The sequence below is a fragment of the Lissotriton vulgaris genome, chromosome 7 (assembly GCF_964263255.1).
Source record: "Lissotriton vulgaris chromosome 7, aLisVul1.2, whole genome shotgun sequence".
NCBI lineage: Eukaryota > Metazoa > Chordata > Amphibia > Caudata > Salamandridae > Lissotriton > Lissotriton vulgaris.
The window spans coordinates 1,425,379,618-1,425,400,027 of NC_141695.1; the positions used below are offsets into that span (position 1 = coordinate 1,425,379,618).

Genomic DNA, 20,410 nt, shown 5'->3' on the forward strand with positions numbered 1-20,410 from the left:
TCATTCCGTTAGAGCTGCTTTTAGAGAGGAGACCTCTGTCTCCAATGTCGATACTTTTTGGTCGGTGGCTAGGGACCTTTTCACCACTGCTCATAGGTCGACCCGGAGTAGGGCAACATCTAGTGAAACTGCCTCTATCTTCGCATGAACCAATAAGCTGGAGGCCTCTATAGCGGCCAGGATCTGGGTGCCTGAGGGCTCAACTGCGGGGCCCATTGTTGCGGGCGCGTACACAACTGGTGGCTCTGAGCGTATCGTTGGGTTCTGCACTGTAAATTGATCGATTTTGGTTTGTTGGACCCCTCTCTGTGACCTGTCTTTCCACATTCTTGCGTCCCTGAATTAATTTCTCTTCTGACCTCCAACTCACACGGTTTTCATGTTGGACTTCCCTACTGTTGTTGCCAAGGATTAATGCACGTGGGCAGAGGGCAGTCTACAACCCCTGTGTGTTGGTGTCTGGCCTGATGATCTTCCACGAACAGTCACCCCAGTGCTCCCTGCCTGCTGCCACTTCCATAGTTTTCCCCAGAGAGCCCCCGAGGGGGGTGGTCTGCCCTGCGAGTCCACCTGTGGCGAGAGGGCTCAGTGTCTCACGTGATTGTGGGTCTTTGCTCCCTGCCGCGCTCTGCTGCCTCACTTATATGTGTGTTATGGTGAGATCTCAAGACGTGGGCCTTAGGGAGCCCGGGGTGGGAGGGCAGTGAAGTGCTGCTTCCCTCTATTCTTCCAGAGTGAGTAGGGGGACAGGAAGGGGGTGCAGGGCTGCTGTTCTGCCCTCCTACCGGCCAGCCTCCCTTAGTTCTTATGTGCCGCCCAGCTAGTGCCTCCCTGGTGAATCTCAACAGCTTTGTGTGCCACCCACCGTGGTTCCTACCCAGTGTGATGCTCCCTCTTCTCGCCACCCAAGCCAGCACAGTCACTGGGGTTGCATCAGGGGGCCCTTCTGTTACCTGTTTGGTGCCACTGTCCTCACTCCGACAGAGCCAGTTCCAGCGGGGACCACACTGTTGTCCGCTGCCCCAGGGACCTCCGTCTTTTCTGGTTAGGGCATCCGCTCAGGGGCTCTTTGCTGCTTCTGTCTACCGGCGGTGAGTGTCTGACCACTACGGGGTGCAGCAGCACCAGAGCCACCCTGTCCCCCAGCCGGATCTACTGCCTCAATGCCGCTCGCCGTTCCACTGTTTCAATCGGCCGGCAGCCCTCTCCGAGAGTGCCCGGCTACGCAGGCCTCGCTGCTGCTACCTTCCACAATGGGCCCCACGGAGTATTCTTTTGGGGCTCCGTTAGACCTGGGCCGGCCACCTACCGTCTGCGGGCAAATTCTGCTGGTACCCCGGGTCCAGAAGGTAGAATGAAGAAGGATATTAGGCGGGCCTGCCACGGAGCTCATTGCAAAGCGTCCTTCGATGCTGCCACCTTGGCCTCTGCAATTGCAATTACCCTTTGCTGAGGTCCTGCCACGAGTACAGTGCCCCCAACACGAGTGCGGGCCCTCCTGCCATGACTATGTGTCCTCCGCAACGAGTACGGAGGTCCTTTGTTAATCAGGCCCTTTGACTTCCAGTCTAAGTTTACTTTTGTGAATAAGGTCCTCAGTAGCCATATTGCCAACCATCAGAACGTGATTTGAGTTCTTGATAGGGTTTCAAGTGCTTTTGAAATGCTCCATTACAGTACAGTGTGGGAGACCCAGCGTAGAGCTGGAAGGCAAGGAGAGTGATTGGTACATCCACCAGGACAGGCAGGAACTGGAGTATTGAGTGAATCTGATAATTAATCAGGGCGTTACCTCCAAATCCCACTTCATTGGTCATGTTATGTAATTTATAGGGAAATGCCTAGGCACTACCAGGCTGACGCAGTATAGAAAAGTAACCCATAAGGAAAAGAGCCCATGAACCTTTAAGGAAACACAAAATATAACTATTATACCAATGAACTGAGTACTGATGTTTACCCACCTGCAGCTAACGATAAGAAACTCCATGACATATGCTGCAATAAACACTAGCACTCTCTAACCACCTAACCACATAGCTAGCCGAACTGTGATTCAAAGGTAACGGTATACACCCGGTCTTAACCCCCACCCTGGAAGGGATCCAGGGTAGCATTCAGAAGGCTGTGAAACTGATGGTTGAGTGTCCCTTCAAATCTTCACTATGCGAAAAGGGTAGGAGAGCTGGGATGACCATCATGAGCAGAAGAGCTCATGGCTGGGCATTGCCAGTGACCAGAAGCATCAATATGTTACCCCCTTACCTAACAGCATCAGAAACAATCACCCTTTCCAGCCACCCTAAACAGAAGCTGTTGTTATCGAACAAACTTTTGTAGAAAGCAAACAATTTGTTTTCATTCACTGCTTGCTTCCATGGATTTGCCTTTTCGGGCCCCTGTAAAAAAATGCAAATTAGCATTACGGAACATAACTATACATTTGAATCAACCTCAGAAGGATGGAGGGTTGATCGTTCTGGTTTCATAACTGAAGTGACCAGGACATCTGACAATATGCGCAGTGAGCAAATGACTAACTCGGCCACTTTAGGGGCAGAAAAGCCAAGCTGAAAAACATAAGCCAGGCCAATAATTCCTGCATAAGTTAGAAATACTAACCAACACTAATACCAAGGAAACTAAGAAAACAAAGCTAAAACTCAGCAGTCATAAGGAGAAAGTAAGCAGCATAGTTCAAGTTCATACTCCAGGAAATTAGCGGTGAAAATCATAGTAATTATATCCCAATCTTTGAAAGATTGAAACAACATGCACATGACTATACCCTGAAAGTGCACCCACTCACCTACAAGAGGCTAGCGTATGGAAAACAAGCTGGTAGATTTGCATACCCGGTGGGCATAAGTAATGAATGAAAACAGCACTCAGTACCAATTGCCAGAACAAATCTTGAATCCAGTTGCTGGTGTGTTCACTTTTCCTGTGTTCCATTAAGACCTCATGGTAACAAGATAGGCAAGACATGCTCTTTGTCTGTTCTTGGGAGGCTTTCCCTGTATGTGTGTGGCTACCTGCCCCACAACCCAATTAGGGCATGCTCAAGTGTCGCCAGGTGAGCAGAGTTAATGGCATGCTGGTAGTCGTACACCTACCACTCTAGGCCCAAAGCTCACCCCTAATGTCCTGCCTACTGAACCTCAATGTCATAGTCCAGAAATCGAAGGGAGAGCTAAATGAGGAGCAAGAGTGACGGTCTGAAGTGGCCACCATACATGAAGCTTGAATAAAGGAGGGTGAGTGACCCATCTAATCAGGCTCCAATACTCCAGAGGAAAATAATTCTAGCTAAGCCAAGGCCTTGTTGAGGCTGAGAGTCACGTGGGGTCTTCAGAAGCCTAGCCAAGGTAAAATCTGCCAATCACAGCAATATCTAAAGCCTGTTGAAGGAAAGAGTCAAAACTTCACCAAAGTTTGTGTGCCTCGTGACCCAAGTACTCGGACGGGGAAGAGGGACAAGGAGGGAAGGCTAATTCAAATCATCACTGTTATTGTGTATTTGTGCACATTTTTAATTTTACAGAAATCCCTAAAAAAAGTTAGCCTAAGAGGGAGCAAAACCCGGTGTTTGATTTGTGAACTCTGCACCCACGCCATGACAACTTGTGGCTGTTATAAGAATGAGCAAAAATCATCACTTCCTCTTCAAGTGGGGAAATATATAGGCTAGAGTTCTGGAGTCTGGTTAAATTCCATAAGTAGATGATCCACCTGTGATTGCTTACATTCATGTGGCAGTGAAAACAAATGTCATTATTTAACACAACAGAATATAAATTCTTTAAATCCTTCAGTTTAGATTACACTTGTGTCCACTGTCCCTGTTGAAAGGCAAATTCAGAATTTCTTTCCCTTTCTACTTGTCTAAAAAGCAGTAGCGGCTGCTACCCGGTAGGGGTAGTGGGGGCAGAATGAAAAAAAAGAGAAAAAGACGTACCTGGAGCAGCTGGCCGCCGCCTCTCCTCTTCCCATCTCTAGTCCCGGCAGGAAGAAACCGGGCACACAGACTCCCCTGAGCCAATCACAACGCTGCAATGCAGTTTTGTGATTGGTCTGAGTGCCATGGTTCGGTGCTCACATGGGAGCAGGGAGCCTGTGTGTGTTCCTCACCAAGCTGTGTAATGCAGCCTGGATAGGAACTTGCAAAGTATGCCACCAAACACTCATGAGCACTTAGAGAGTGCAAACCAATCCTCCCCCCTGCTCTGGCCAACCTCGCCCCGCCACTGACTGCAATAGAAAAGAATAAAATGATGATAATGTTACATTATTATCATTGTATATTTCATTTTGAGCAGTGGAGCGACGCTCCTCCACCATAGTGGAGGAGCCGCCACTGCTACTAAGTTCCCACCCTTCAGGACATTCACAGGCCCATAAAAGTCTTCATAGTGGATGCAGAGAAAGTCGCCATGCAGTGAGGCTGCCATTCAGGTAGGTGTCCCATTGGAAATTGAGTCACAGTGACAACCTGTAGCATGCTGAAACAGGTTACTTGTGGGAATGGCAATGTTTAATGTCACAAATCTGTGTCGCAGTGCAAGGCTGAAAACTTTGTACAGTACTTAGGCTCATCAGAACTTCTTTTTAATTGAGTAAACGTCTTTTATTTCCATGTAATTAGTTTTCATCTTCTGCTTTATTATACATATTTCATTTTACTGGGTTATTGGGGCACTAAGTATATAGTGGTAGGGGAATATTCCAAACGCTCTGATGCTGGCAGGCGATTTGCACATCATGTACACAGTTATTTGATGTGGTAGACTGTAGTCTGTGACATGGAGTATAGAGAGGCGACCGACAGATGAAGGCAAAATAAGTCCTTTGAGTGAAGTCTCAGTGCTGTGTGGTTTCTGGTTCCATAATTCATGAACAGCTGAATCTTGAGCTCTGTCCTGAATTGGGGTTGAGGTGGTCAGTCTGATTTGGGCGGGCTGCACTGGGGCATAGGCAGAGAATGTTTTTTCTCAGGGTCTCTTCTATATCATTCTTGTTGATTGAGAGTTTTTAGGTCTCGGTAATATCCGGTCTGCCGAAGGCAGACCGGAAGTCCGAGAATTAATGTCGGTAAGAGGGCTGCTTTATCCCTCCCTCTTTTTGGCTCTCCCTCCATTGGCTGGCTTCCTAAACGGAGGCCAGTCATTGGAGGAGAGAGCCGTCCCTCCGAATAGGCTCCGTCTTTTTCGGATTTGGGGGCGTCATTTTTGCTGTTCTTTAGCTCGTGACGTAGCCCGTCACTCAGGACAGCAAAACCACGCCCCCAAATCCGAAAAATATCGGAAGCTTATGGCCGCCATTTTTCTGCACAGTAAGATGAGGTAGGTCGCCTGCTCCCGCTGTTTGTAGCTCCCGCCCCCTCCCGCTGTTCGTGGCTCCCGCTGTCCCCCCTCCCGTCCCTTCCCGCTGTTCGTGGCTCCCGCTGTGGTAGGTCGCCTGCTCCCGCTGTTCGTAGCTCCTGCCCCCTCCCGCTGTTCGTGGCTCCCGCTGTCCCCCCTCCCGCCCCCTCCCGCTGTTCTTGGCTACCGCTGTCCCCCCTCCCGCACCCTCCCGCTGTTCGTGGCTCCCGCTGTCCTTCCTCCCGCCCCCCTCCCGCTGTTCGTGTATCCGATTCTTCACCAGGTGGCAACTTTGCCATGGCAACAGTAATCTGGAGCCTTCCAGTCCTCCATGTAAGAGTCGGACACTGCCAGCAGATAGCATATTGAATGACTAAACACGGGTCCCTCTTTTGTAAGTGCTCCAACAAAACATGACGTGCACCAATAGCTCCGAGTACTTTAAACACAGACGAGGTACTTAGGAATCCACAGTAGATATATTCTTCTAGTTCTGATCGTGAACAATTGATCTGTAGTCGCTGAAAAAATACGGGAACAATAGATTGTGTTGGTAAGCATAAACAGCTTGGATTTATTACAACACCTTCTTAAAACAATAATTTACTATCTGAGTTTACAGTAGTTTGATATAGTTTGCGTCCTAAGCAGTAGTCCTCTTCACCGGAAGTTAAAAAAAAACATGTTGCAGTTAAAACGAAAAAGTTATGCCCTGTACAGCATTCTATACTCCAAATGTCTAACTATCAACAACTTTAATGATATGGTGGTGAACAAAATGTCCGCAGTAATGCGCAATATGGCACATAAGGGAATATGCTTATGAAACTCAAAACCATAATGTGTGCTTAGATTCACATACTATAATGAATCATAGAATGCAGATCCATATATGTTTCTAATAGTCACAATTATTTTGCTTTAATATAAAATGAGCATTTTAATGGAGTGACAACTCTAACATTGCTCTCATAAAGGTTTGGATGTTGTTTTTGTGTGGCTCGTTAAGGTGAGCAGCCCTGAGAGGCGCAGCCATGTCCCCCTCGGGGGGACCCAGTGGCGCGCGGTGCTCCGAGCAGGATGGTGTGTCATTGTACACTGGTGCAGTCGCTGCACTGCTCACTGCTCTCCGAGGGTGACGTGCATTGAGACCGCCTATTACTGTCAGTGTTTGTTCTATTTAGCATCCACAATGAACCCCTACTATGATTTGCATTTTCGATCGCAGTTTCAGAATTAGCAAAGAGTTGGTCCCATTGCGATTGCCCTCCGGATCTGGTATGCACTCACACATTTTGCTTACTGCTACAGCTTCTGGTAGCTCGTTCGTACTCGTCAGACTCTTAGTATACGTTACAGGGATAGGTTTGGGAGTTTCCAGTCTGAATCAGGATTGGTTTATTCATCTCTCTGTGCCCTAGTACTCGGTTACCATCGTTGACGCCTTTTCTAGAAATTCAACACAAAATGGGATAGATTTGATTGGTTTCTGGAAAGTCTGGAAAGACTTGTGATTTCTTTCTCTCGTGTCCTGCTTCAATGCTCCCCTCCTCTAAACACACACCGCACCCATGCACTCCTTGTTGCTCCCTCATCTTTCCCCCAACTTCGTCCATTGCTTCCCCGCCATCTATTCCCCGACTATTCTAACTCACTTTCACTCCCTTTCACTACCTCACTCTCTCTCTATCTCACTACATCACAACCTCACTCTCTGTTTCGATCTCACTACCTCAGAACATCCCTCTCCCTCACTACCTCACTCTTTCACTACCTGACTCTTTCGGTCTCTCACTACCTTACTCTCTATCTACCTCACTCTCTATCTACCTCACTCTCTCTCTCACTACCTCACTCTCTCTCTATTTCACCACCTCACTCTCTCTCTATCTCACTACCTCACTCTCTCTATCTCACTACCTCACTCTCTCTCTGCTAATTCAATAGGTCTCGCATATGCAAGCAATTAAGCTATTGCCAATAAAAATGACAATGCCATTTATTTAGGGATACAAAAAAAAATAAAAAATAATGAACAATGCCAATAGCTCTACCTATAATATTGCCGAGACCATTGCATTGTAAATGCTTGTTTTCTGTTGTGTTTGCCACTGGATTGAGTGAGTCAGCTACACATACTGATGGTTTTGCCATTCCTGCCTTGTGCATATGTAAGGAAACAGCGCTTCAGATTTATTGGAGCTTGCAGTGGAATCCAGGAATAGTCATCAAATGATGTGGTCTAACTTATGCCCAAGTTTGAGGATGTGTGCAGCACAACGGAAGAGTTAATTGGCTGAAGCAGATCAGCGAGTAAGACCCTGGCTAGTTGAAATAAGACCAAGGTTTGAATGGGAGACTTGGCTTTTCGCTTGTAGTGCTTAATAATGAACTCTATGGAGAGCTGGCAACAGAGTTTTTCTCTCAGCAATTATTGTTTTGAAAGAGAGATGGCACACTAGATCAGTGGATGGGAGGTGGCTTTGAGCTTCATATGAATAAGACTTGGACTGGATGTTTGGGAAGCCCACATCATGAGTTGATGATATCTTAAAGAAGAGTTTGGCATCATCAGCAAAGAGGTGGATGTGAAGATGGTGGTCGGCGAAAAGAGCTCTCCCTGGTCCTGGCTCCATGAATAAATTGAGAGTTCCATGAGAAATAATTGGGGCTTGGTGAAAAGCCACAGATGACCTGTATGACTGCCCATGCACTGGTGCAATCACAAAGGATTAGATTAGATCAATTTTAGGGCTTTGCTTTCAATACCTGCATGCATCAGGAGGATGGTGTGAGTGTCTGATTAAGGACAGTTTGGAAGATGGCTGCGAAGTGAGGTATGCAGAGGGCATCATCCATCAGTTGAAATGGGCTGTTTGTGTTTTGCTGTATCTGCTGGCATGACTGAAGAGATTGTGTCTGCCTCTGTAAATCTGCGCTTGTGTTACCATTGAACTGTCAAAACCTTTGGCAAACAATATGGGTGGTGTATTTTAACTACCAAGGGTTCTGGGCTAAGATGTGTTTCTAGAAGAAAGGTAGTGTTTCTCCAATTTAAGAGAAAATTATGTGAAAGAGGTGTTGGTGAAGGAGACATTAAGATGAGGTGCAATGCAGGAAGTTTTCTCATGATTGTAGATCAGAGGATTGTCATCATAGGCAGCTGCTTTCAGTGATGACAGAAGCAATAGAGTGAGCCATGCCTCTTTGGTTCTTTAAAAACTAATAAACATTAGTGTCATCAGCATCAGATAGAGAAGCGGAAATTTAAACAATGTAGGCTACATACGAGAAATGTAATGTAGCATGATCTATTAATTGAATATGTGTTTTTCTGGACTATTGGAGCTGTTTCTTCTTTTTTTCAGAATTGGCTGGATCCCTCTAAAGAAATCAAGAAGCAAATAAGAAGTAAGTGGTGTATGCTTCTTAAATGCGCTCTCTTTCTCTCTGCATGATAAATAAATGATTGTCATACCCACTCTTACCAGAAGAGCACACAGCCCCTGTGAAGCATCTACTTTTGATGTATACAGGCTTTTTAATCCATCTTTTTTTCTGAGATCATTATCCTGTAGGATAACAAGCTTCACGCTGTGCTCGACTTGTGGAGTAGGCAGGCTTTGTACCCTGCCTTACCTAAACATATTCTGATTGCCACTTCTAACCTCAGATTTCTCTCCTTTTAGAATATTCTCTAGTCACTAGACTGGATATGGACACTTTCATTGCAGTGCTCCTGCTTGCTGCTAGGTAGCCCCATGCGTCTCCACCTTGGCTTGACTCCGCCCAGAAGTGACTGGGCAGAGACGTCAGATCTTTTCTTACTGCACCTTCAAAATTAGATCGAGAGCACCACTTCCATTTTAGTTGGCCGTTCAACAACTCCCAAATACTGAATGTAGTGGGCAAGGGAAATGGCCCCACCAGAACTACCAGTTTCAAACTATGCCGTGGCTGCAGAAGAAGATGCAGGTCATGACGAGGTGTGTCTTTTGTGTTTGGGCTTGAGGCATGAATCCAAGTCATGGGATTCTCTTGTGTACCCAAAAACGATCTGGCACTGTGAAGTGAAGCCGTACATCATCAAACACAGGAAGAAGTCACGGATGTCACATAATTCCCACTCTAGATTCAAGTCCAGTTCTCCGATGTGCTCCCGAGGCAGCTCTCATAAGAGGTCATGGTTTCAGACCAAGTCATCCGGTAATTCAAATTCAGTCTAAGTGGATTTCTGCCACACTTTACCTAAAGAGAAGTCCTGAGGGCATCAATTTGCAGCTCATTCTTACCCAAATCCCTGATTGAGGAGCCAATTCCGTAGCTGGTCCTGATGAGCCACGAATTCCTCAGTACATTGGTGATGCTACAGCAGGTCGAGGCCTTTAAGGAGGCCATGCTGTGCATATTTGGTACACTTTCTCTCCCTGTGGTGCGCCTTTGGGCCCCAAAGGGTCCATAGGGGCTTTCAGTCAAGTTACTGCCAGTGGCTTGGTCCTCTGGGTCATCTGAGCCCCTGAAACCGATCTCAGATTCCACACAGAATCTGGTGCAGATTTCCACTCCGCTACAGACATATGCTGGTCCCTTCCCCATCAACTTCGGTTCCAGGGCCTGAGACAGGTCTAGTGCCGACTCTACTGTGTGGCACCATGCCAACTTTGTCTCAACCCATCTAAGGTCATGCTCTTAAGCTGCTGTGACACACCCAGTCTCCTTCCCCAGTCTGATCCTCTGCCTCCTTTATAATGGAGGTATACACAAAGACTCCATTGTGTACTGGGCTCTGATTCTAAACCGGTCATGAGAATGGGGGCGATGGGGATAATTTACTTCCTCACTTTGAAAAGACAGTTTCTACATGGACTTACAGGAGGCAAGTGGGCTTAAAACGTCCCCAGAAACAGGAGAGTGCTTTCTTGGCTGTGGTGATTAAACATGCTGCTAATGTCCTGGATCTACAGCTGCCTTATTTTAAAGTTAAGACAAATGTCCTTACAGAAGTTTTGGAACCTTGGCCTCCTTCACTTTATCCCTTTCTCCTGTTCATGGTCACTTGGTATAAGTATTGTCTTTCTCTGCCGGTGAACAGGCAGGTGGGCGGACTCCACATACTGGCACCTAGCAAACCTGACTTCCTTGACCACCATCCTACTCCAGAGAGCCTGGTGTTCCAAGCTTTCACCAGTTCATTCCCTATGGCACCCCCTCCCTTAACCCGAATGTGGCTCCAAATTAAGAGAAAATAATATGGTACCTGGAATTCTTGGCATTAGGATCCGTCCCCCGGTCAGGCTATCACTCAGGAGGACCTTCTGTCACAGCTGCAGGGTAGGCTTCTGCCCCCAAACTTGCCAATCTACGCATCTGTGCATGGAGGTCGAGCACCTTGTAGTTAACTGCGTTCAGTCTGCCACCTGAGGTTGTTGATGTCATCTTTGCTGCTAAGTATTAGTATGCAAAGTCCATTTATGCTAGGCTCTGGGGCAAATTTGACGCCTGGTGTAGAGTCTTCAAGTCAGGTTATTTACAAACTAAGTTTAAAATGTTTTACAGGTTATTTTGTCTTTGGTTTAGTAAGATCTTGCAGTCGGCTCTACTGGAGACTATTTGTTGGCCCTTTCTGCATTTTTGTGTTTGCCAGACCAACCTTCTAGTTTAATCACCGGCTGTGAAGTAGTTTATTAAAGGATAAAAAGCAGCCTCCGGAAGGTCTGAGAGCTCATTCCACCATGACTGAGGCTGCCACCACTGCGTTGACCACAAAGTGCCTGTCCCCTATATCTATCAGGCTGCGTTGTGGGCATTGTTGCACACTTTCATGAAGCACTACTGCCTTGATAGCCAGGTCCGCCAGGAAGAGCTTTTCATTTTTTCGATTGTTTGGTCTGAGCTCCCTCCACCAGTCCTCCACTTTTGAGAGGTACATAGGGATGTCACTTATATGCAGCTCCGCTGCATCACTTCTATGGCAGAACAAAACCAACAAGGGAGCTAAACTACACCATTTAGTGGCATGTGGGAGCACTGCAATGAATAGTAATCAGACCCAATCAAGTTTTGAATTACCCCTCCCAACTGATGGCATAAGCGGGTTTTGTGCCTTTTCTAATCTATGACATAGAGAGGTCTATATTAACAGATTTAATGCAAAGAGCTCTCTAATCCTTGATGTCTAGATTATGCAATTATATGACATATTGTGTAGGCAGTTGTTCCACTCTGCCAACTGCAGAGTACACAAATTTGAATCCTCTCTTATACGTCGTATGCAGCTTATTTACCATCTCTAGCCATTGTTCTTCATGCGTTTTTTACTCACCATTGTTAACCTATGGTGGTGCAGGTTTAGTAAACTTTCTGACCAGGAAGGTATGTATGTTTTCATGTTCCCCCATCTGTCTGTGAAGCCTTTGTTTCTGATGGATACATATGCCAGTGGATTCCTCACCTTGTGAATATCCCCGTCAGCAACATTCGGAAATTCTTTTTGTAGCTTTGCGCCGACGTGGACGACGTCACAGAGGCACAGCATTGCTCGCGCGGCTCCGTTGACGTCACCGACTCCATAACAGGCCCACGTCGGCGTGATAACATCAGTTCCTTTTTTTCGCGTCGTCAACGCTAACGGTTTTCGAGGGATCCTCTGTAGCTTGATAGTTACTTTGTGACTTTTCGTTGTTAGAGTGTTTCTTGTTCTTCAAAGTCGGCATGTCTTCGAAAAAGACCGGGTTTAAACCGTGTGGTGAATGTGGTAAGATGATGTCGATAACGGACCCGCACGAGGACTGCGTATGGTGTTTGAGCTCTGACCATGACGTCCAGGGATGTTCTTCTTGTAAGAAAATGAATCCCAAGGCACTTTGTGAGAGGGAAGTAAAACTCCTTGTTGCCAAGTTGAAGAACAAGAAGGACAGGAAGAGTTTGAGGTCTCGGACTCGACGGTTGAGGTCGAGGTCTCGTTCGAAGTCGCACTCAAGGTCGTTTTCGGGTCATGCTTCTAAGTCAACCAAAAAGAAGAATAAAAATAGAGGACACGAGTCTCGAAATCATTCTGGAAAGGGCTCGGACTCGAGACCGAAGTCGCAGGTGAAGTCGCTTCGCAAGGATCCAGAAGTTCAGGACTCCGCAGGGTGAGGCTTCGCCTACGGATTCGCCGGTTCATTCACCTAAGCCGGTGTCAAATCCTTCTCCGGCTCCATCTCATTCACCTGTCTGGGAAGATGAAGGAGAAGACGAGGAAGGAGTAGAAGAGGCTCCGTTGCCAGAGGGTTCGTCGACCCCGGTGCACCAGCCTGAGGTAGCGGTCGAGGTCGAGAAGGCTCCGGTTTCTCGAGAGCAGCCTGTGAGTTCTTATCCTGCTTATCCTGCTCCAGGTCAGGACCCTACTCAGTTTCTGAATGCAATGTATGGAGTGTATTCCAGAGCTATGTACTCCTCTGGAGCACCTGTTGATCCCACGGGTCCATTGGCATTCAATCTGGGTATTCCCCTGGCATATGCTCCTGCGCCTTTCATGTCATTCATGCCGGCTCCGACGCCGCCTTGGCATATCTCGGCGCCGCCGAAGCCTTCGACGCCAAGACCTTCGACGCAGATGCCCTCAACGCCGATGACGAATCTGGTCCGACCTCGTGAACAACGGTCTGGCCCTCCGGCTTCGAGTTCGACGCCGGCTCCGTCGGAGTCGGTTCAGGATCCGTCGATGTCATTCCTGAAGGAGAGGTCGAGGCGTGAAGCCCAGAGGCTTCTGGAAGAAGAGAGGTACTGTGATGCAGAAATGGAAGAGGGTGAGCTGCAGGATTCGGAGGATCTTTTCGACGATCTAAGGGAGGCTAGTGGACTTGAGCTGTCTCCTGATTGGGAATTGGCCTCTGTTTCTGACGCCCCTTCTAAGGATGTGACTCCATATCACGTAGTTATAAGGAAAGCGGCAGATTTGTTGAACATAACACTTCCTACTGCAGAGTTCAAATCGAACATTCTGACAGAGGTCCTTCATTCGCCATCCTCTGTTGTGGAGCCCATGCTCCCTTTCAATGATGCCTTGGCGGAGCCAATATCAGAAGTGTGGAAAAGACCACTTACATCCCCTGCTGTTTCAAGGGTTGTTACGAGAAGGTACAGGGTGGCTCCTGGTGTCCCGGACACTTTGTCTTCGCACCCTTTACCAGAGAGCTTGGTTGTGCAGGCTGCCTGCTCGAAAAGATCATATTTACAACAAGGGGTGGTGAGGGACAGAGTCTCTGAATTAAGCAGAAAGCTCTCACCCAGTCAAGAGATCAGGGCTAGATCCAACACCGTTTTTTAGCTCACTGCACTATCCCAGTTTCAGAACCTGGCTGTATGCAAATTAGTCTGTTCCTGTCCCAGTGCATGATGGGAACAGGGCAAACCAAACTACAAAAGCCAATTCTTACACTGGGAAGGAAACAAGCTCCCGGGGACCGGTTTCTGGCATTACAGCCGTCTTCGGCCCGGTTTGCTTGAATCCTGATGGTGCAATGAGCAAGGGTCTCACATCTGAGAATACCCTTCCACGCTTAGGGTGGACAAAAATATTTACAACAAGGGGTGGTGAGGGACAGAGTCTCTGAATTAAGCAGAAAGCTCTCACCCAGTCAAGAGATCAGGGCTAGATCCAACACCGTTTTTTAGCTCACTGCACCATCCCAGTTTCAGAACCTGGCTGTATGCAAATTAGTCTGTTCCTGTCCCAGTGCATGATGGGAACAGGGCAAACCAAACTACAAAAGCCAATTCTTACACTGGGAAGGAAACAAGCTCCCGGGGACCGGTTTCTGGCATTACAGCCGTCTTCGGCCCGGTTTGCTTGAATCCTGATGGTGCAATGAGCAAGGGTCTCACATCTGAGAATACCCTTCCACGCTTAGGGTGGACAAAAATATTTACAACAAGGGGTGGTGAGGGACAGAGTCTCTGAATTAAGCAGAAAGCTCTCACCCAGTCAAGAGATCAGGGCTAGATCCAACACCGTTTTTTAGCTCACTGCACCATCCCAGTTTCAGAACCTGGCTGTATGCAAATTAGTCTGTTCCTGTCCCAGTGCATGATGGGAACAGGGCAAACCAAACTACAAAAGCCAATTCTTACACTGGGAAGGAAATAAGCCCCCGGGGACCGGTTTCTGGCATTACAGCCATCTTCGGCCCGGTTTGCTTGAATCCTGATGGTGCAATGAGCAAGGGTCTCACATCTGAGAATACCCTTCCACGCTTAGGGTGGACAAAAATATTTACAACAAGGGGTGGTGAGGGACAGAGTCTCTGAATTAAGCAGAAAGCTCTCACCCAGTCAAGAGATCAGGGCTAGATCCAACACCGTTTTTTAGCTCACTGCACCATCCCAGTTTCAGAACCTGGCTGTATGCAAATGAGTCTGTTCCTGTCCCAGTGCATGATGGGAACAGGGCAAACCAAACTACAAAAGCCAATTCTTACACTGGGAAGGAAACAAGCTCCCGGGGACCGGTTTCTGGCATTACAGCCGTCTTCGGCCCGGTTTGCTTGAATCCTGGTGGTGCAATGAGCAAGGGTCTCACATCTGAGAATACCCTTCCACGCTTAGGGTGGACAAAAATATTTACAACAAGGGGTGGTGAGGGACAGAGTCTCTGAATTAAGCAGAAAGCTCTCACCCAGTCAAGAGATCAGGGCTAGATCCAACACCGTTTTTTAGCTCACTGCACCATCCCAGTTTCAGAACCTGGCTGTATGCAAATTAGTCTGTTCCTGTCCCAGTGCATGATGGGAACAGGGCAAACCAAACTACAAAAGCCAATTCTTACACTGGGAAGGAAACAAGCTCCCGGGGACCGGTTTCTGGCATTACAGCCGTCTTCGGCCCGGTTTGCTTGAATCCTGATGGTGCAATGAGCAAGGGTCTCACATCTGAGAATACCCTTCCACGCTTAGGGTGGACAAAAATATTTACAACAAGGGGTGGTGAGGGACAGAGTCTCTGAATTAAGCAGAAAGCTCTCACCCAGTCAAGAGATCAGGGCTAGATCCAACACCGTTTTTTAGCTCACTGCACCATCCCAGTTTCAGAACCTGGCTGTATGCAAATTAGTCTGTTCCTGTCCCAGTGCATGATGGGAACAGGGCAAACCAAACTACAAAAGCCAATTCTTACACTGGGAAGGAAACAAGCTCCCGGGGACCGGTTTCTGGCATTACAGCCGTCTTCGGCCCGGTTTGCTTGAATCCTGATGGTGCAATGAGCAAGGGTCTCACATCTGAGAATACCCTTCCACGCTTAGGGTGGACAAAAATATTTACAACAAGGGGGGGTGAGGGACAGAGTCTCTGAATTAAGCAGAAAGCTCTCACCCAGTCAAGAGATCAGGGCTAGATCCAACACCGTTTTTTAGCTCACTGCACCATCCCAGTTTCAGAACCTGGCTGTATGCAAATTAGTCTGTTCCTGTCCCAGTGCATGATGGGAACAGGGCAAACCAAACTACAAAAGCCAATTCTTACACTGGGAAGGAAACAAGCTCCCCGGGACCGGTTTCTGGCATTACAGCCGTCTTCGGCCCGGTTTGCTTGAATCCTGATGGTGCAATGAGCAAGGGTCTCACATCTGAGAATACCCTTCCACGCTTAGGGTGGACAAAAATATTTACAACAAGGGGTGGTGAGGGACAGAGTCTCTGAATTAAGCAGAAAGCTCTCACCCAGTCAAGAGATCAGGGCTAGATCCAACACCGTTTTTTAGCTCACTGCACCATCCCAGTTTCAGAACCTGGCTGTATGCAAATTAGTCTGTTCCTGTCCCAGTGCATGATGGGAACAGGGCAAACCAAACTACAAAAGCCAATTCTTACACTGGGAAGGAAACAAGCTCCCGGGGACCGGTTTCTGGCATTACAGCCGTCTTCGGCCCGGTTTGCTTGAATCCTGATGGTGCAATGAGCAAGGGTCTCACATCTGAGAATACCCTTCCACGCTTAGGGTGGACAAAAATATTTACAACAAGGGGTGGTGAGGGACAGAGTCTCTGAATTAAGCAGAACGCTCTCACCCAGTCAAGAGATCAGGGCTAGATCCAACACCGTTTTTTAGCTCACTGCACCATCCCAGTTTCAGAACCTGGCTGTATGCAAATTAGTCTGTTCCTGTCCCACTGCATGATGGGAACAGGGCAAACCAAACTACAAAAGCCAATTCTTACACTGGGAAGGAATCAAGCTCCCGGGGACCGGTTTCTGGCATTACAGCCGTCTTCGGCCCGGTTTGCTTGAATCCTGATGGTGCAATGAGCAAGGGTCTCACATCTGAGAATACCCTTCCACGCTTAGGGTGGACAAAAATATTTACAACAAGGGGTGGTGAGGGACAGAGTCTCTGAATTAAGCAGAAAGCTCTCACCCAGTCAAGAGATCAGGGCTAGATCCAACACCGTTTTTTAGCTCACTGCACCATCCCAGTTTCAGAACCTGGCTGTATGCAAATTAGTCTGTTCCTGTCCCAGTGCATGATGGGAACAGGGCAAACCAAACTACAAAAGCCAATTCTTACACTGGGAAGGAAACAAGCTCCCGGGGACCGGTTTCTGGCATGACAGCCGTCTTCGGCCCGGTTTGCTTGAATCCTGATGGTGCAATGAGCAAGGGTCTCACATCTGAGAATACCCTTCCACGCTTAGGGTGGACAAAAATATTTACAACAAGGGGTGGTGAGGGACAGAGTCTCTGAATTAAGCAGAAAGCTCTCACCCAGTCAAGAGATCAGGGCTAGATCCAACACCGTTTTTTAGCTCACTGCACCATCCCAGTTTCAGAACCTGGCTGTATGCAAATTAGTCTGTTCCTGTCCCAGTGCTCGAAAAGATCAGCAGGCGCTTTTCCTCAGTTTCCTGCGGATAAGAAGTCAAAAAAGCAGGACCAGGTCGCAAAAAAAGTCTTTTCCTCAGCAATTATGGCACTCAAATCGACAATTGCTACTTGTCTCATGGGACGCTATATCCATGCTTTGATGGATTCCGTAAAACAGCTGGCTCCAAAGATTCCTGAGGGGGATAGGAAAGACTTTCAAGAAGTGATTGCTGACACTCAAGCTGCTGCTCGGCAGGTCATTCAGAGTGGGTTCGACACTGCTGACTCGGTGGCAAGAGTGATGGGATCTTCAGTGGCCACCAGAAGAGCAGCATGGCTGAAGTCCTCCGAAGTTTCTGCGGATGTCCAGGCTGCCGTGATGGATTTGCCCTTTGATGGGTCAGGTTTATTTGGGAAGAAGGCTGATGCTGCGTTGGAGAGGTTCAAGGACAGCAGAGCTACAGCAAGATCTTTGGGCCTACAGTCCAGGGGTACTGTGGGAAAAAGGTTCAGAGGATTTGGCAGGTCTTCCTTTCGGACCTACAAACAGTCACAACAGCAGCAGCAGCAGCAAAATACGCTGTACAAGTCGTACAGGGGCCGGCAAAGAGCTTGTCCTAGAGGTCGTCAAGCTTCCTCCTCCTCCTCCTCCTCTTCCTCTTCCCAACCCCCTCCCACCACAGCAAAGCAGCCCTAGATCCGCCATTCCGGATCATGTGGGTCCAGTGGGGGGGCGGCTTACCTATTTTCTGCGGGATTGGGAATCGGTCACTTCGGACCTTTGGGTTCCCTCGAATTACCCTCCTTGCCAAGGCTTTTGCGCGGAGGACCACCTGCGGCTTCTGCAGGAGGAAGTCCTGGCGTTGCTAAGAAAAGGCGCAATAGAGTTGGTTCCGAAGCAGGAAAGTGGTCAGAGATGCTACTCTCGGTATTTCCTGATACCCAAGAAGGATGGCAGACTTCGTCCAATCCTGAATCTCAGGATCTTGAACTTGTATCTGAAACAGGAAAAGTTCAAGATACTCACCCTTGCACAGGTTCTTCAGGCACTGCTGGAAGAAGACTGGATGGTGTTGATCGACTTGCAAGATGCGTATTTTCACATCCCGATCCTGAAGTCGCACAGGAAGTATCTCCATGTTACTGTGGGATGCAGCACTACCAGTTTGCGGTCCTTCCGTTTGGTCTTACTACTGCGCCTCGAGTCTTCACCAAGGTGATGACTGTGGTGGCTGCACATCTCAGAAGGTCAGGGATTCCGGTGTTCCCTTATCTGGATGATTGGCTGATCAAAGCGGAATCTCCAGAGACAGTGCTCCATCATTTGCAGGTCACAACTCAGTTGTTGTACAGATTGGGTTTTTCGATAAATGTACCCAAGTCTCACCTGGTGCCCTCCCAGCGCATCCTGTTCATTGGTGCGGTACTGGACACACCTGTATGTCGGGCATTCCCTCCTCCTTAAAGGATCCGCGCCATACAGGAAATGATACCTTTATTTTACAATGGAGCGGTTGTTTCAGTCCTGAAGGTCCTGCGTCTGCTCGGTCTGATGGCCTCCTGCATTCTGTTGGTCAACCATGCACGCTGGCACATGAGGGCACTCCAGTGGTGCCTACGCAGGCAGTGGTATCAGCACAACGGAGATCTCAGGGAGTCAGTCAGAATCTCCAGAGAAGCTGCAGCGGATCTGACTTAGTTAGGCGTGGAAGGCAATCTGTCTCAAAAAAAGACCTTTCAACTGCCTCCATTGGTGGCCACGGTGATAACGGATGCATTCACTCAAGGGTGGGGTGCTCATCTGGGGGATCTGGAGATCAAGGGTCTTTGGTCTCCAGAGGAAAGGTTGCTTCACATCAACCTTCTGGAGTTTCGGCAATACGTCTAGCACTCAAGGCCTTCCTCCCTTCCCTTCGCGGTCGGTCGGTACAAGTCCTGACGGACAACACCACCGCAATGTGGTATGTCAACAAGCAGGAAGGAGTGGGGTCGCAGTGTCTCTGCAGAAAGGCTCTGCGTCTCTGGTCCTGGGTTCAGGACCATCAGATTTGTCTGATGGCAAATCATCTGGCCGGAGTTCTGAATGTCCGTGCAGACAGTCTAAGTCTGCAGTTCTCGGCGTACCGCGAGTGGAGGCTTCACCAGGAGGTGGTTCGTCACGTCTTTCGGACGTGGGGATCTCCTCAGGTGGACCTGTTCGCTACTCTCGAGAACGCTCACTGCCCGTCATTCTGCAGTCTCCAGTTTCCGATGCAGGGAGCCTTGGGGGATGCGTTTCAGTTGAGTTGGGGCTCACGTGTCCTTTACACGTTTCCTCCCATACCCTTGATTCCTCGCGTTCTGAGGAAGATTCGCCAAGACCGGGCCCAAGTCATTTTGATCGCCCCGGATTGGCCAAGAAGGGTGTGGTACACAGATCTTCTCCACCTCTCCTCGTGCCCGCCACTCCGTCTCCCTCTCAGGGCAGATCTCCTCTCTCAGATGGAGGGGCAGGTTCTACACCCCCACCTCCAGACCTTACACCTTCATGCCTGGAAATTGAACGGGTCAACCTGAATTCATTTTCTCTCCCGCACGACGTGGTGGATGTCATTTTATCGGCCAGGCGTGACTCCACCAAGTCTATTTGATCTTATAGATGGTCTAAATTTGTTGCTTGGTGTGGAGAGAAGTCCATCGATCCTTTGAGGGTTCGTTTATGAGATATACTTCAATTTGCGCTTTCTTTGGCTCTGCAAGGGTTTGCTGTTGCTACCGTCAAAGGTTATTTATCGGCATTTCTCTGTTTGCCGGATCAGCCGTCTTTGTTTAAATCTCCTATTGTTGTGAGGTTTCTAAAAGGCCTTATGAATAAATTTCCTCCTACTCCCTTTATTGTGCCTCAATGGGACTTGAATCTTGTGCTCACTTTTTTAATGGGTTCGCCTTTTGAACCATTACACAAGTGTCCCTTTCGAATGTTGTCTTTTAAAATGGTCTTTCTGGTTGCAATTACCTTGGCAAGGAGGGTAAGTGAGCTTCAAGCTCTTAGTTCTAAGCCCCCATTCTTGACCATTCACGCTGAACGATTGGTTCTCAGGACCAGGGCTGCTTTTCTGCCGAAGGTGGTAACTCCCTTCCATTTAGGGCAGTCCATTACCCTCCCTACCTTCTATCACCCCCCTCACCCTTCCAAGGAGGAAGAGAGACTTCACCACTTGGACCCGAAGAG

At 48.3% G+C, this 20,410-nt stretch overlaps 1 protein-coding gene across 2 annotated transcripts in view; it reads left to right on the forward strand.

Annotated features, from left to right (window-relative positions):
- The window catches only part of LOC147705755 (band 4.1-like protein 1), a 644,658-nt gene that overhangs the window by 454,075 nt on the left and 170,173 nt on the right, over positions 1-20,410 (forward strand). For both annotated transcript variants that reach the window (XM_086932199.1, XM_086932200.1), the window contains exon 6: positions 8,729-8,771. In XM_086932199.1, the coding sequence (XP_086788325.1) occupies positions 8,729-8,771 (43 nt within the window). The remainder of the gene's footprint in view (positions 1-8,728; positions 8,772-20,410) is intronic.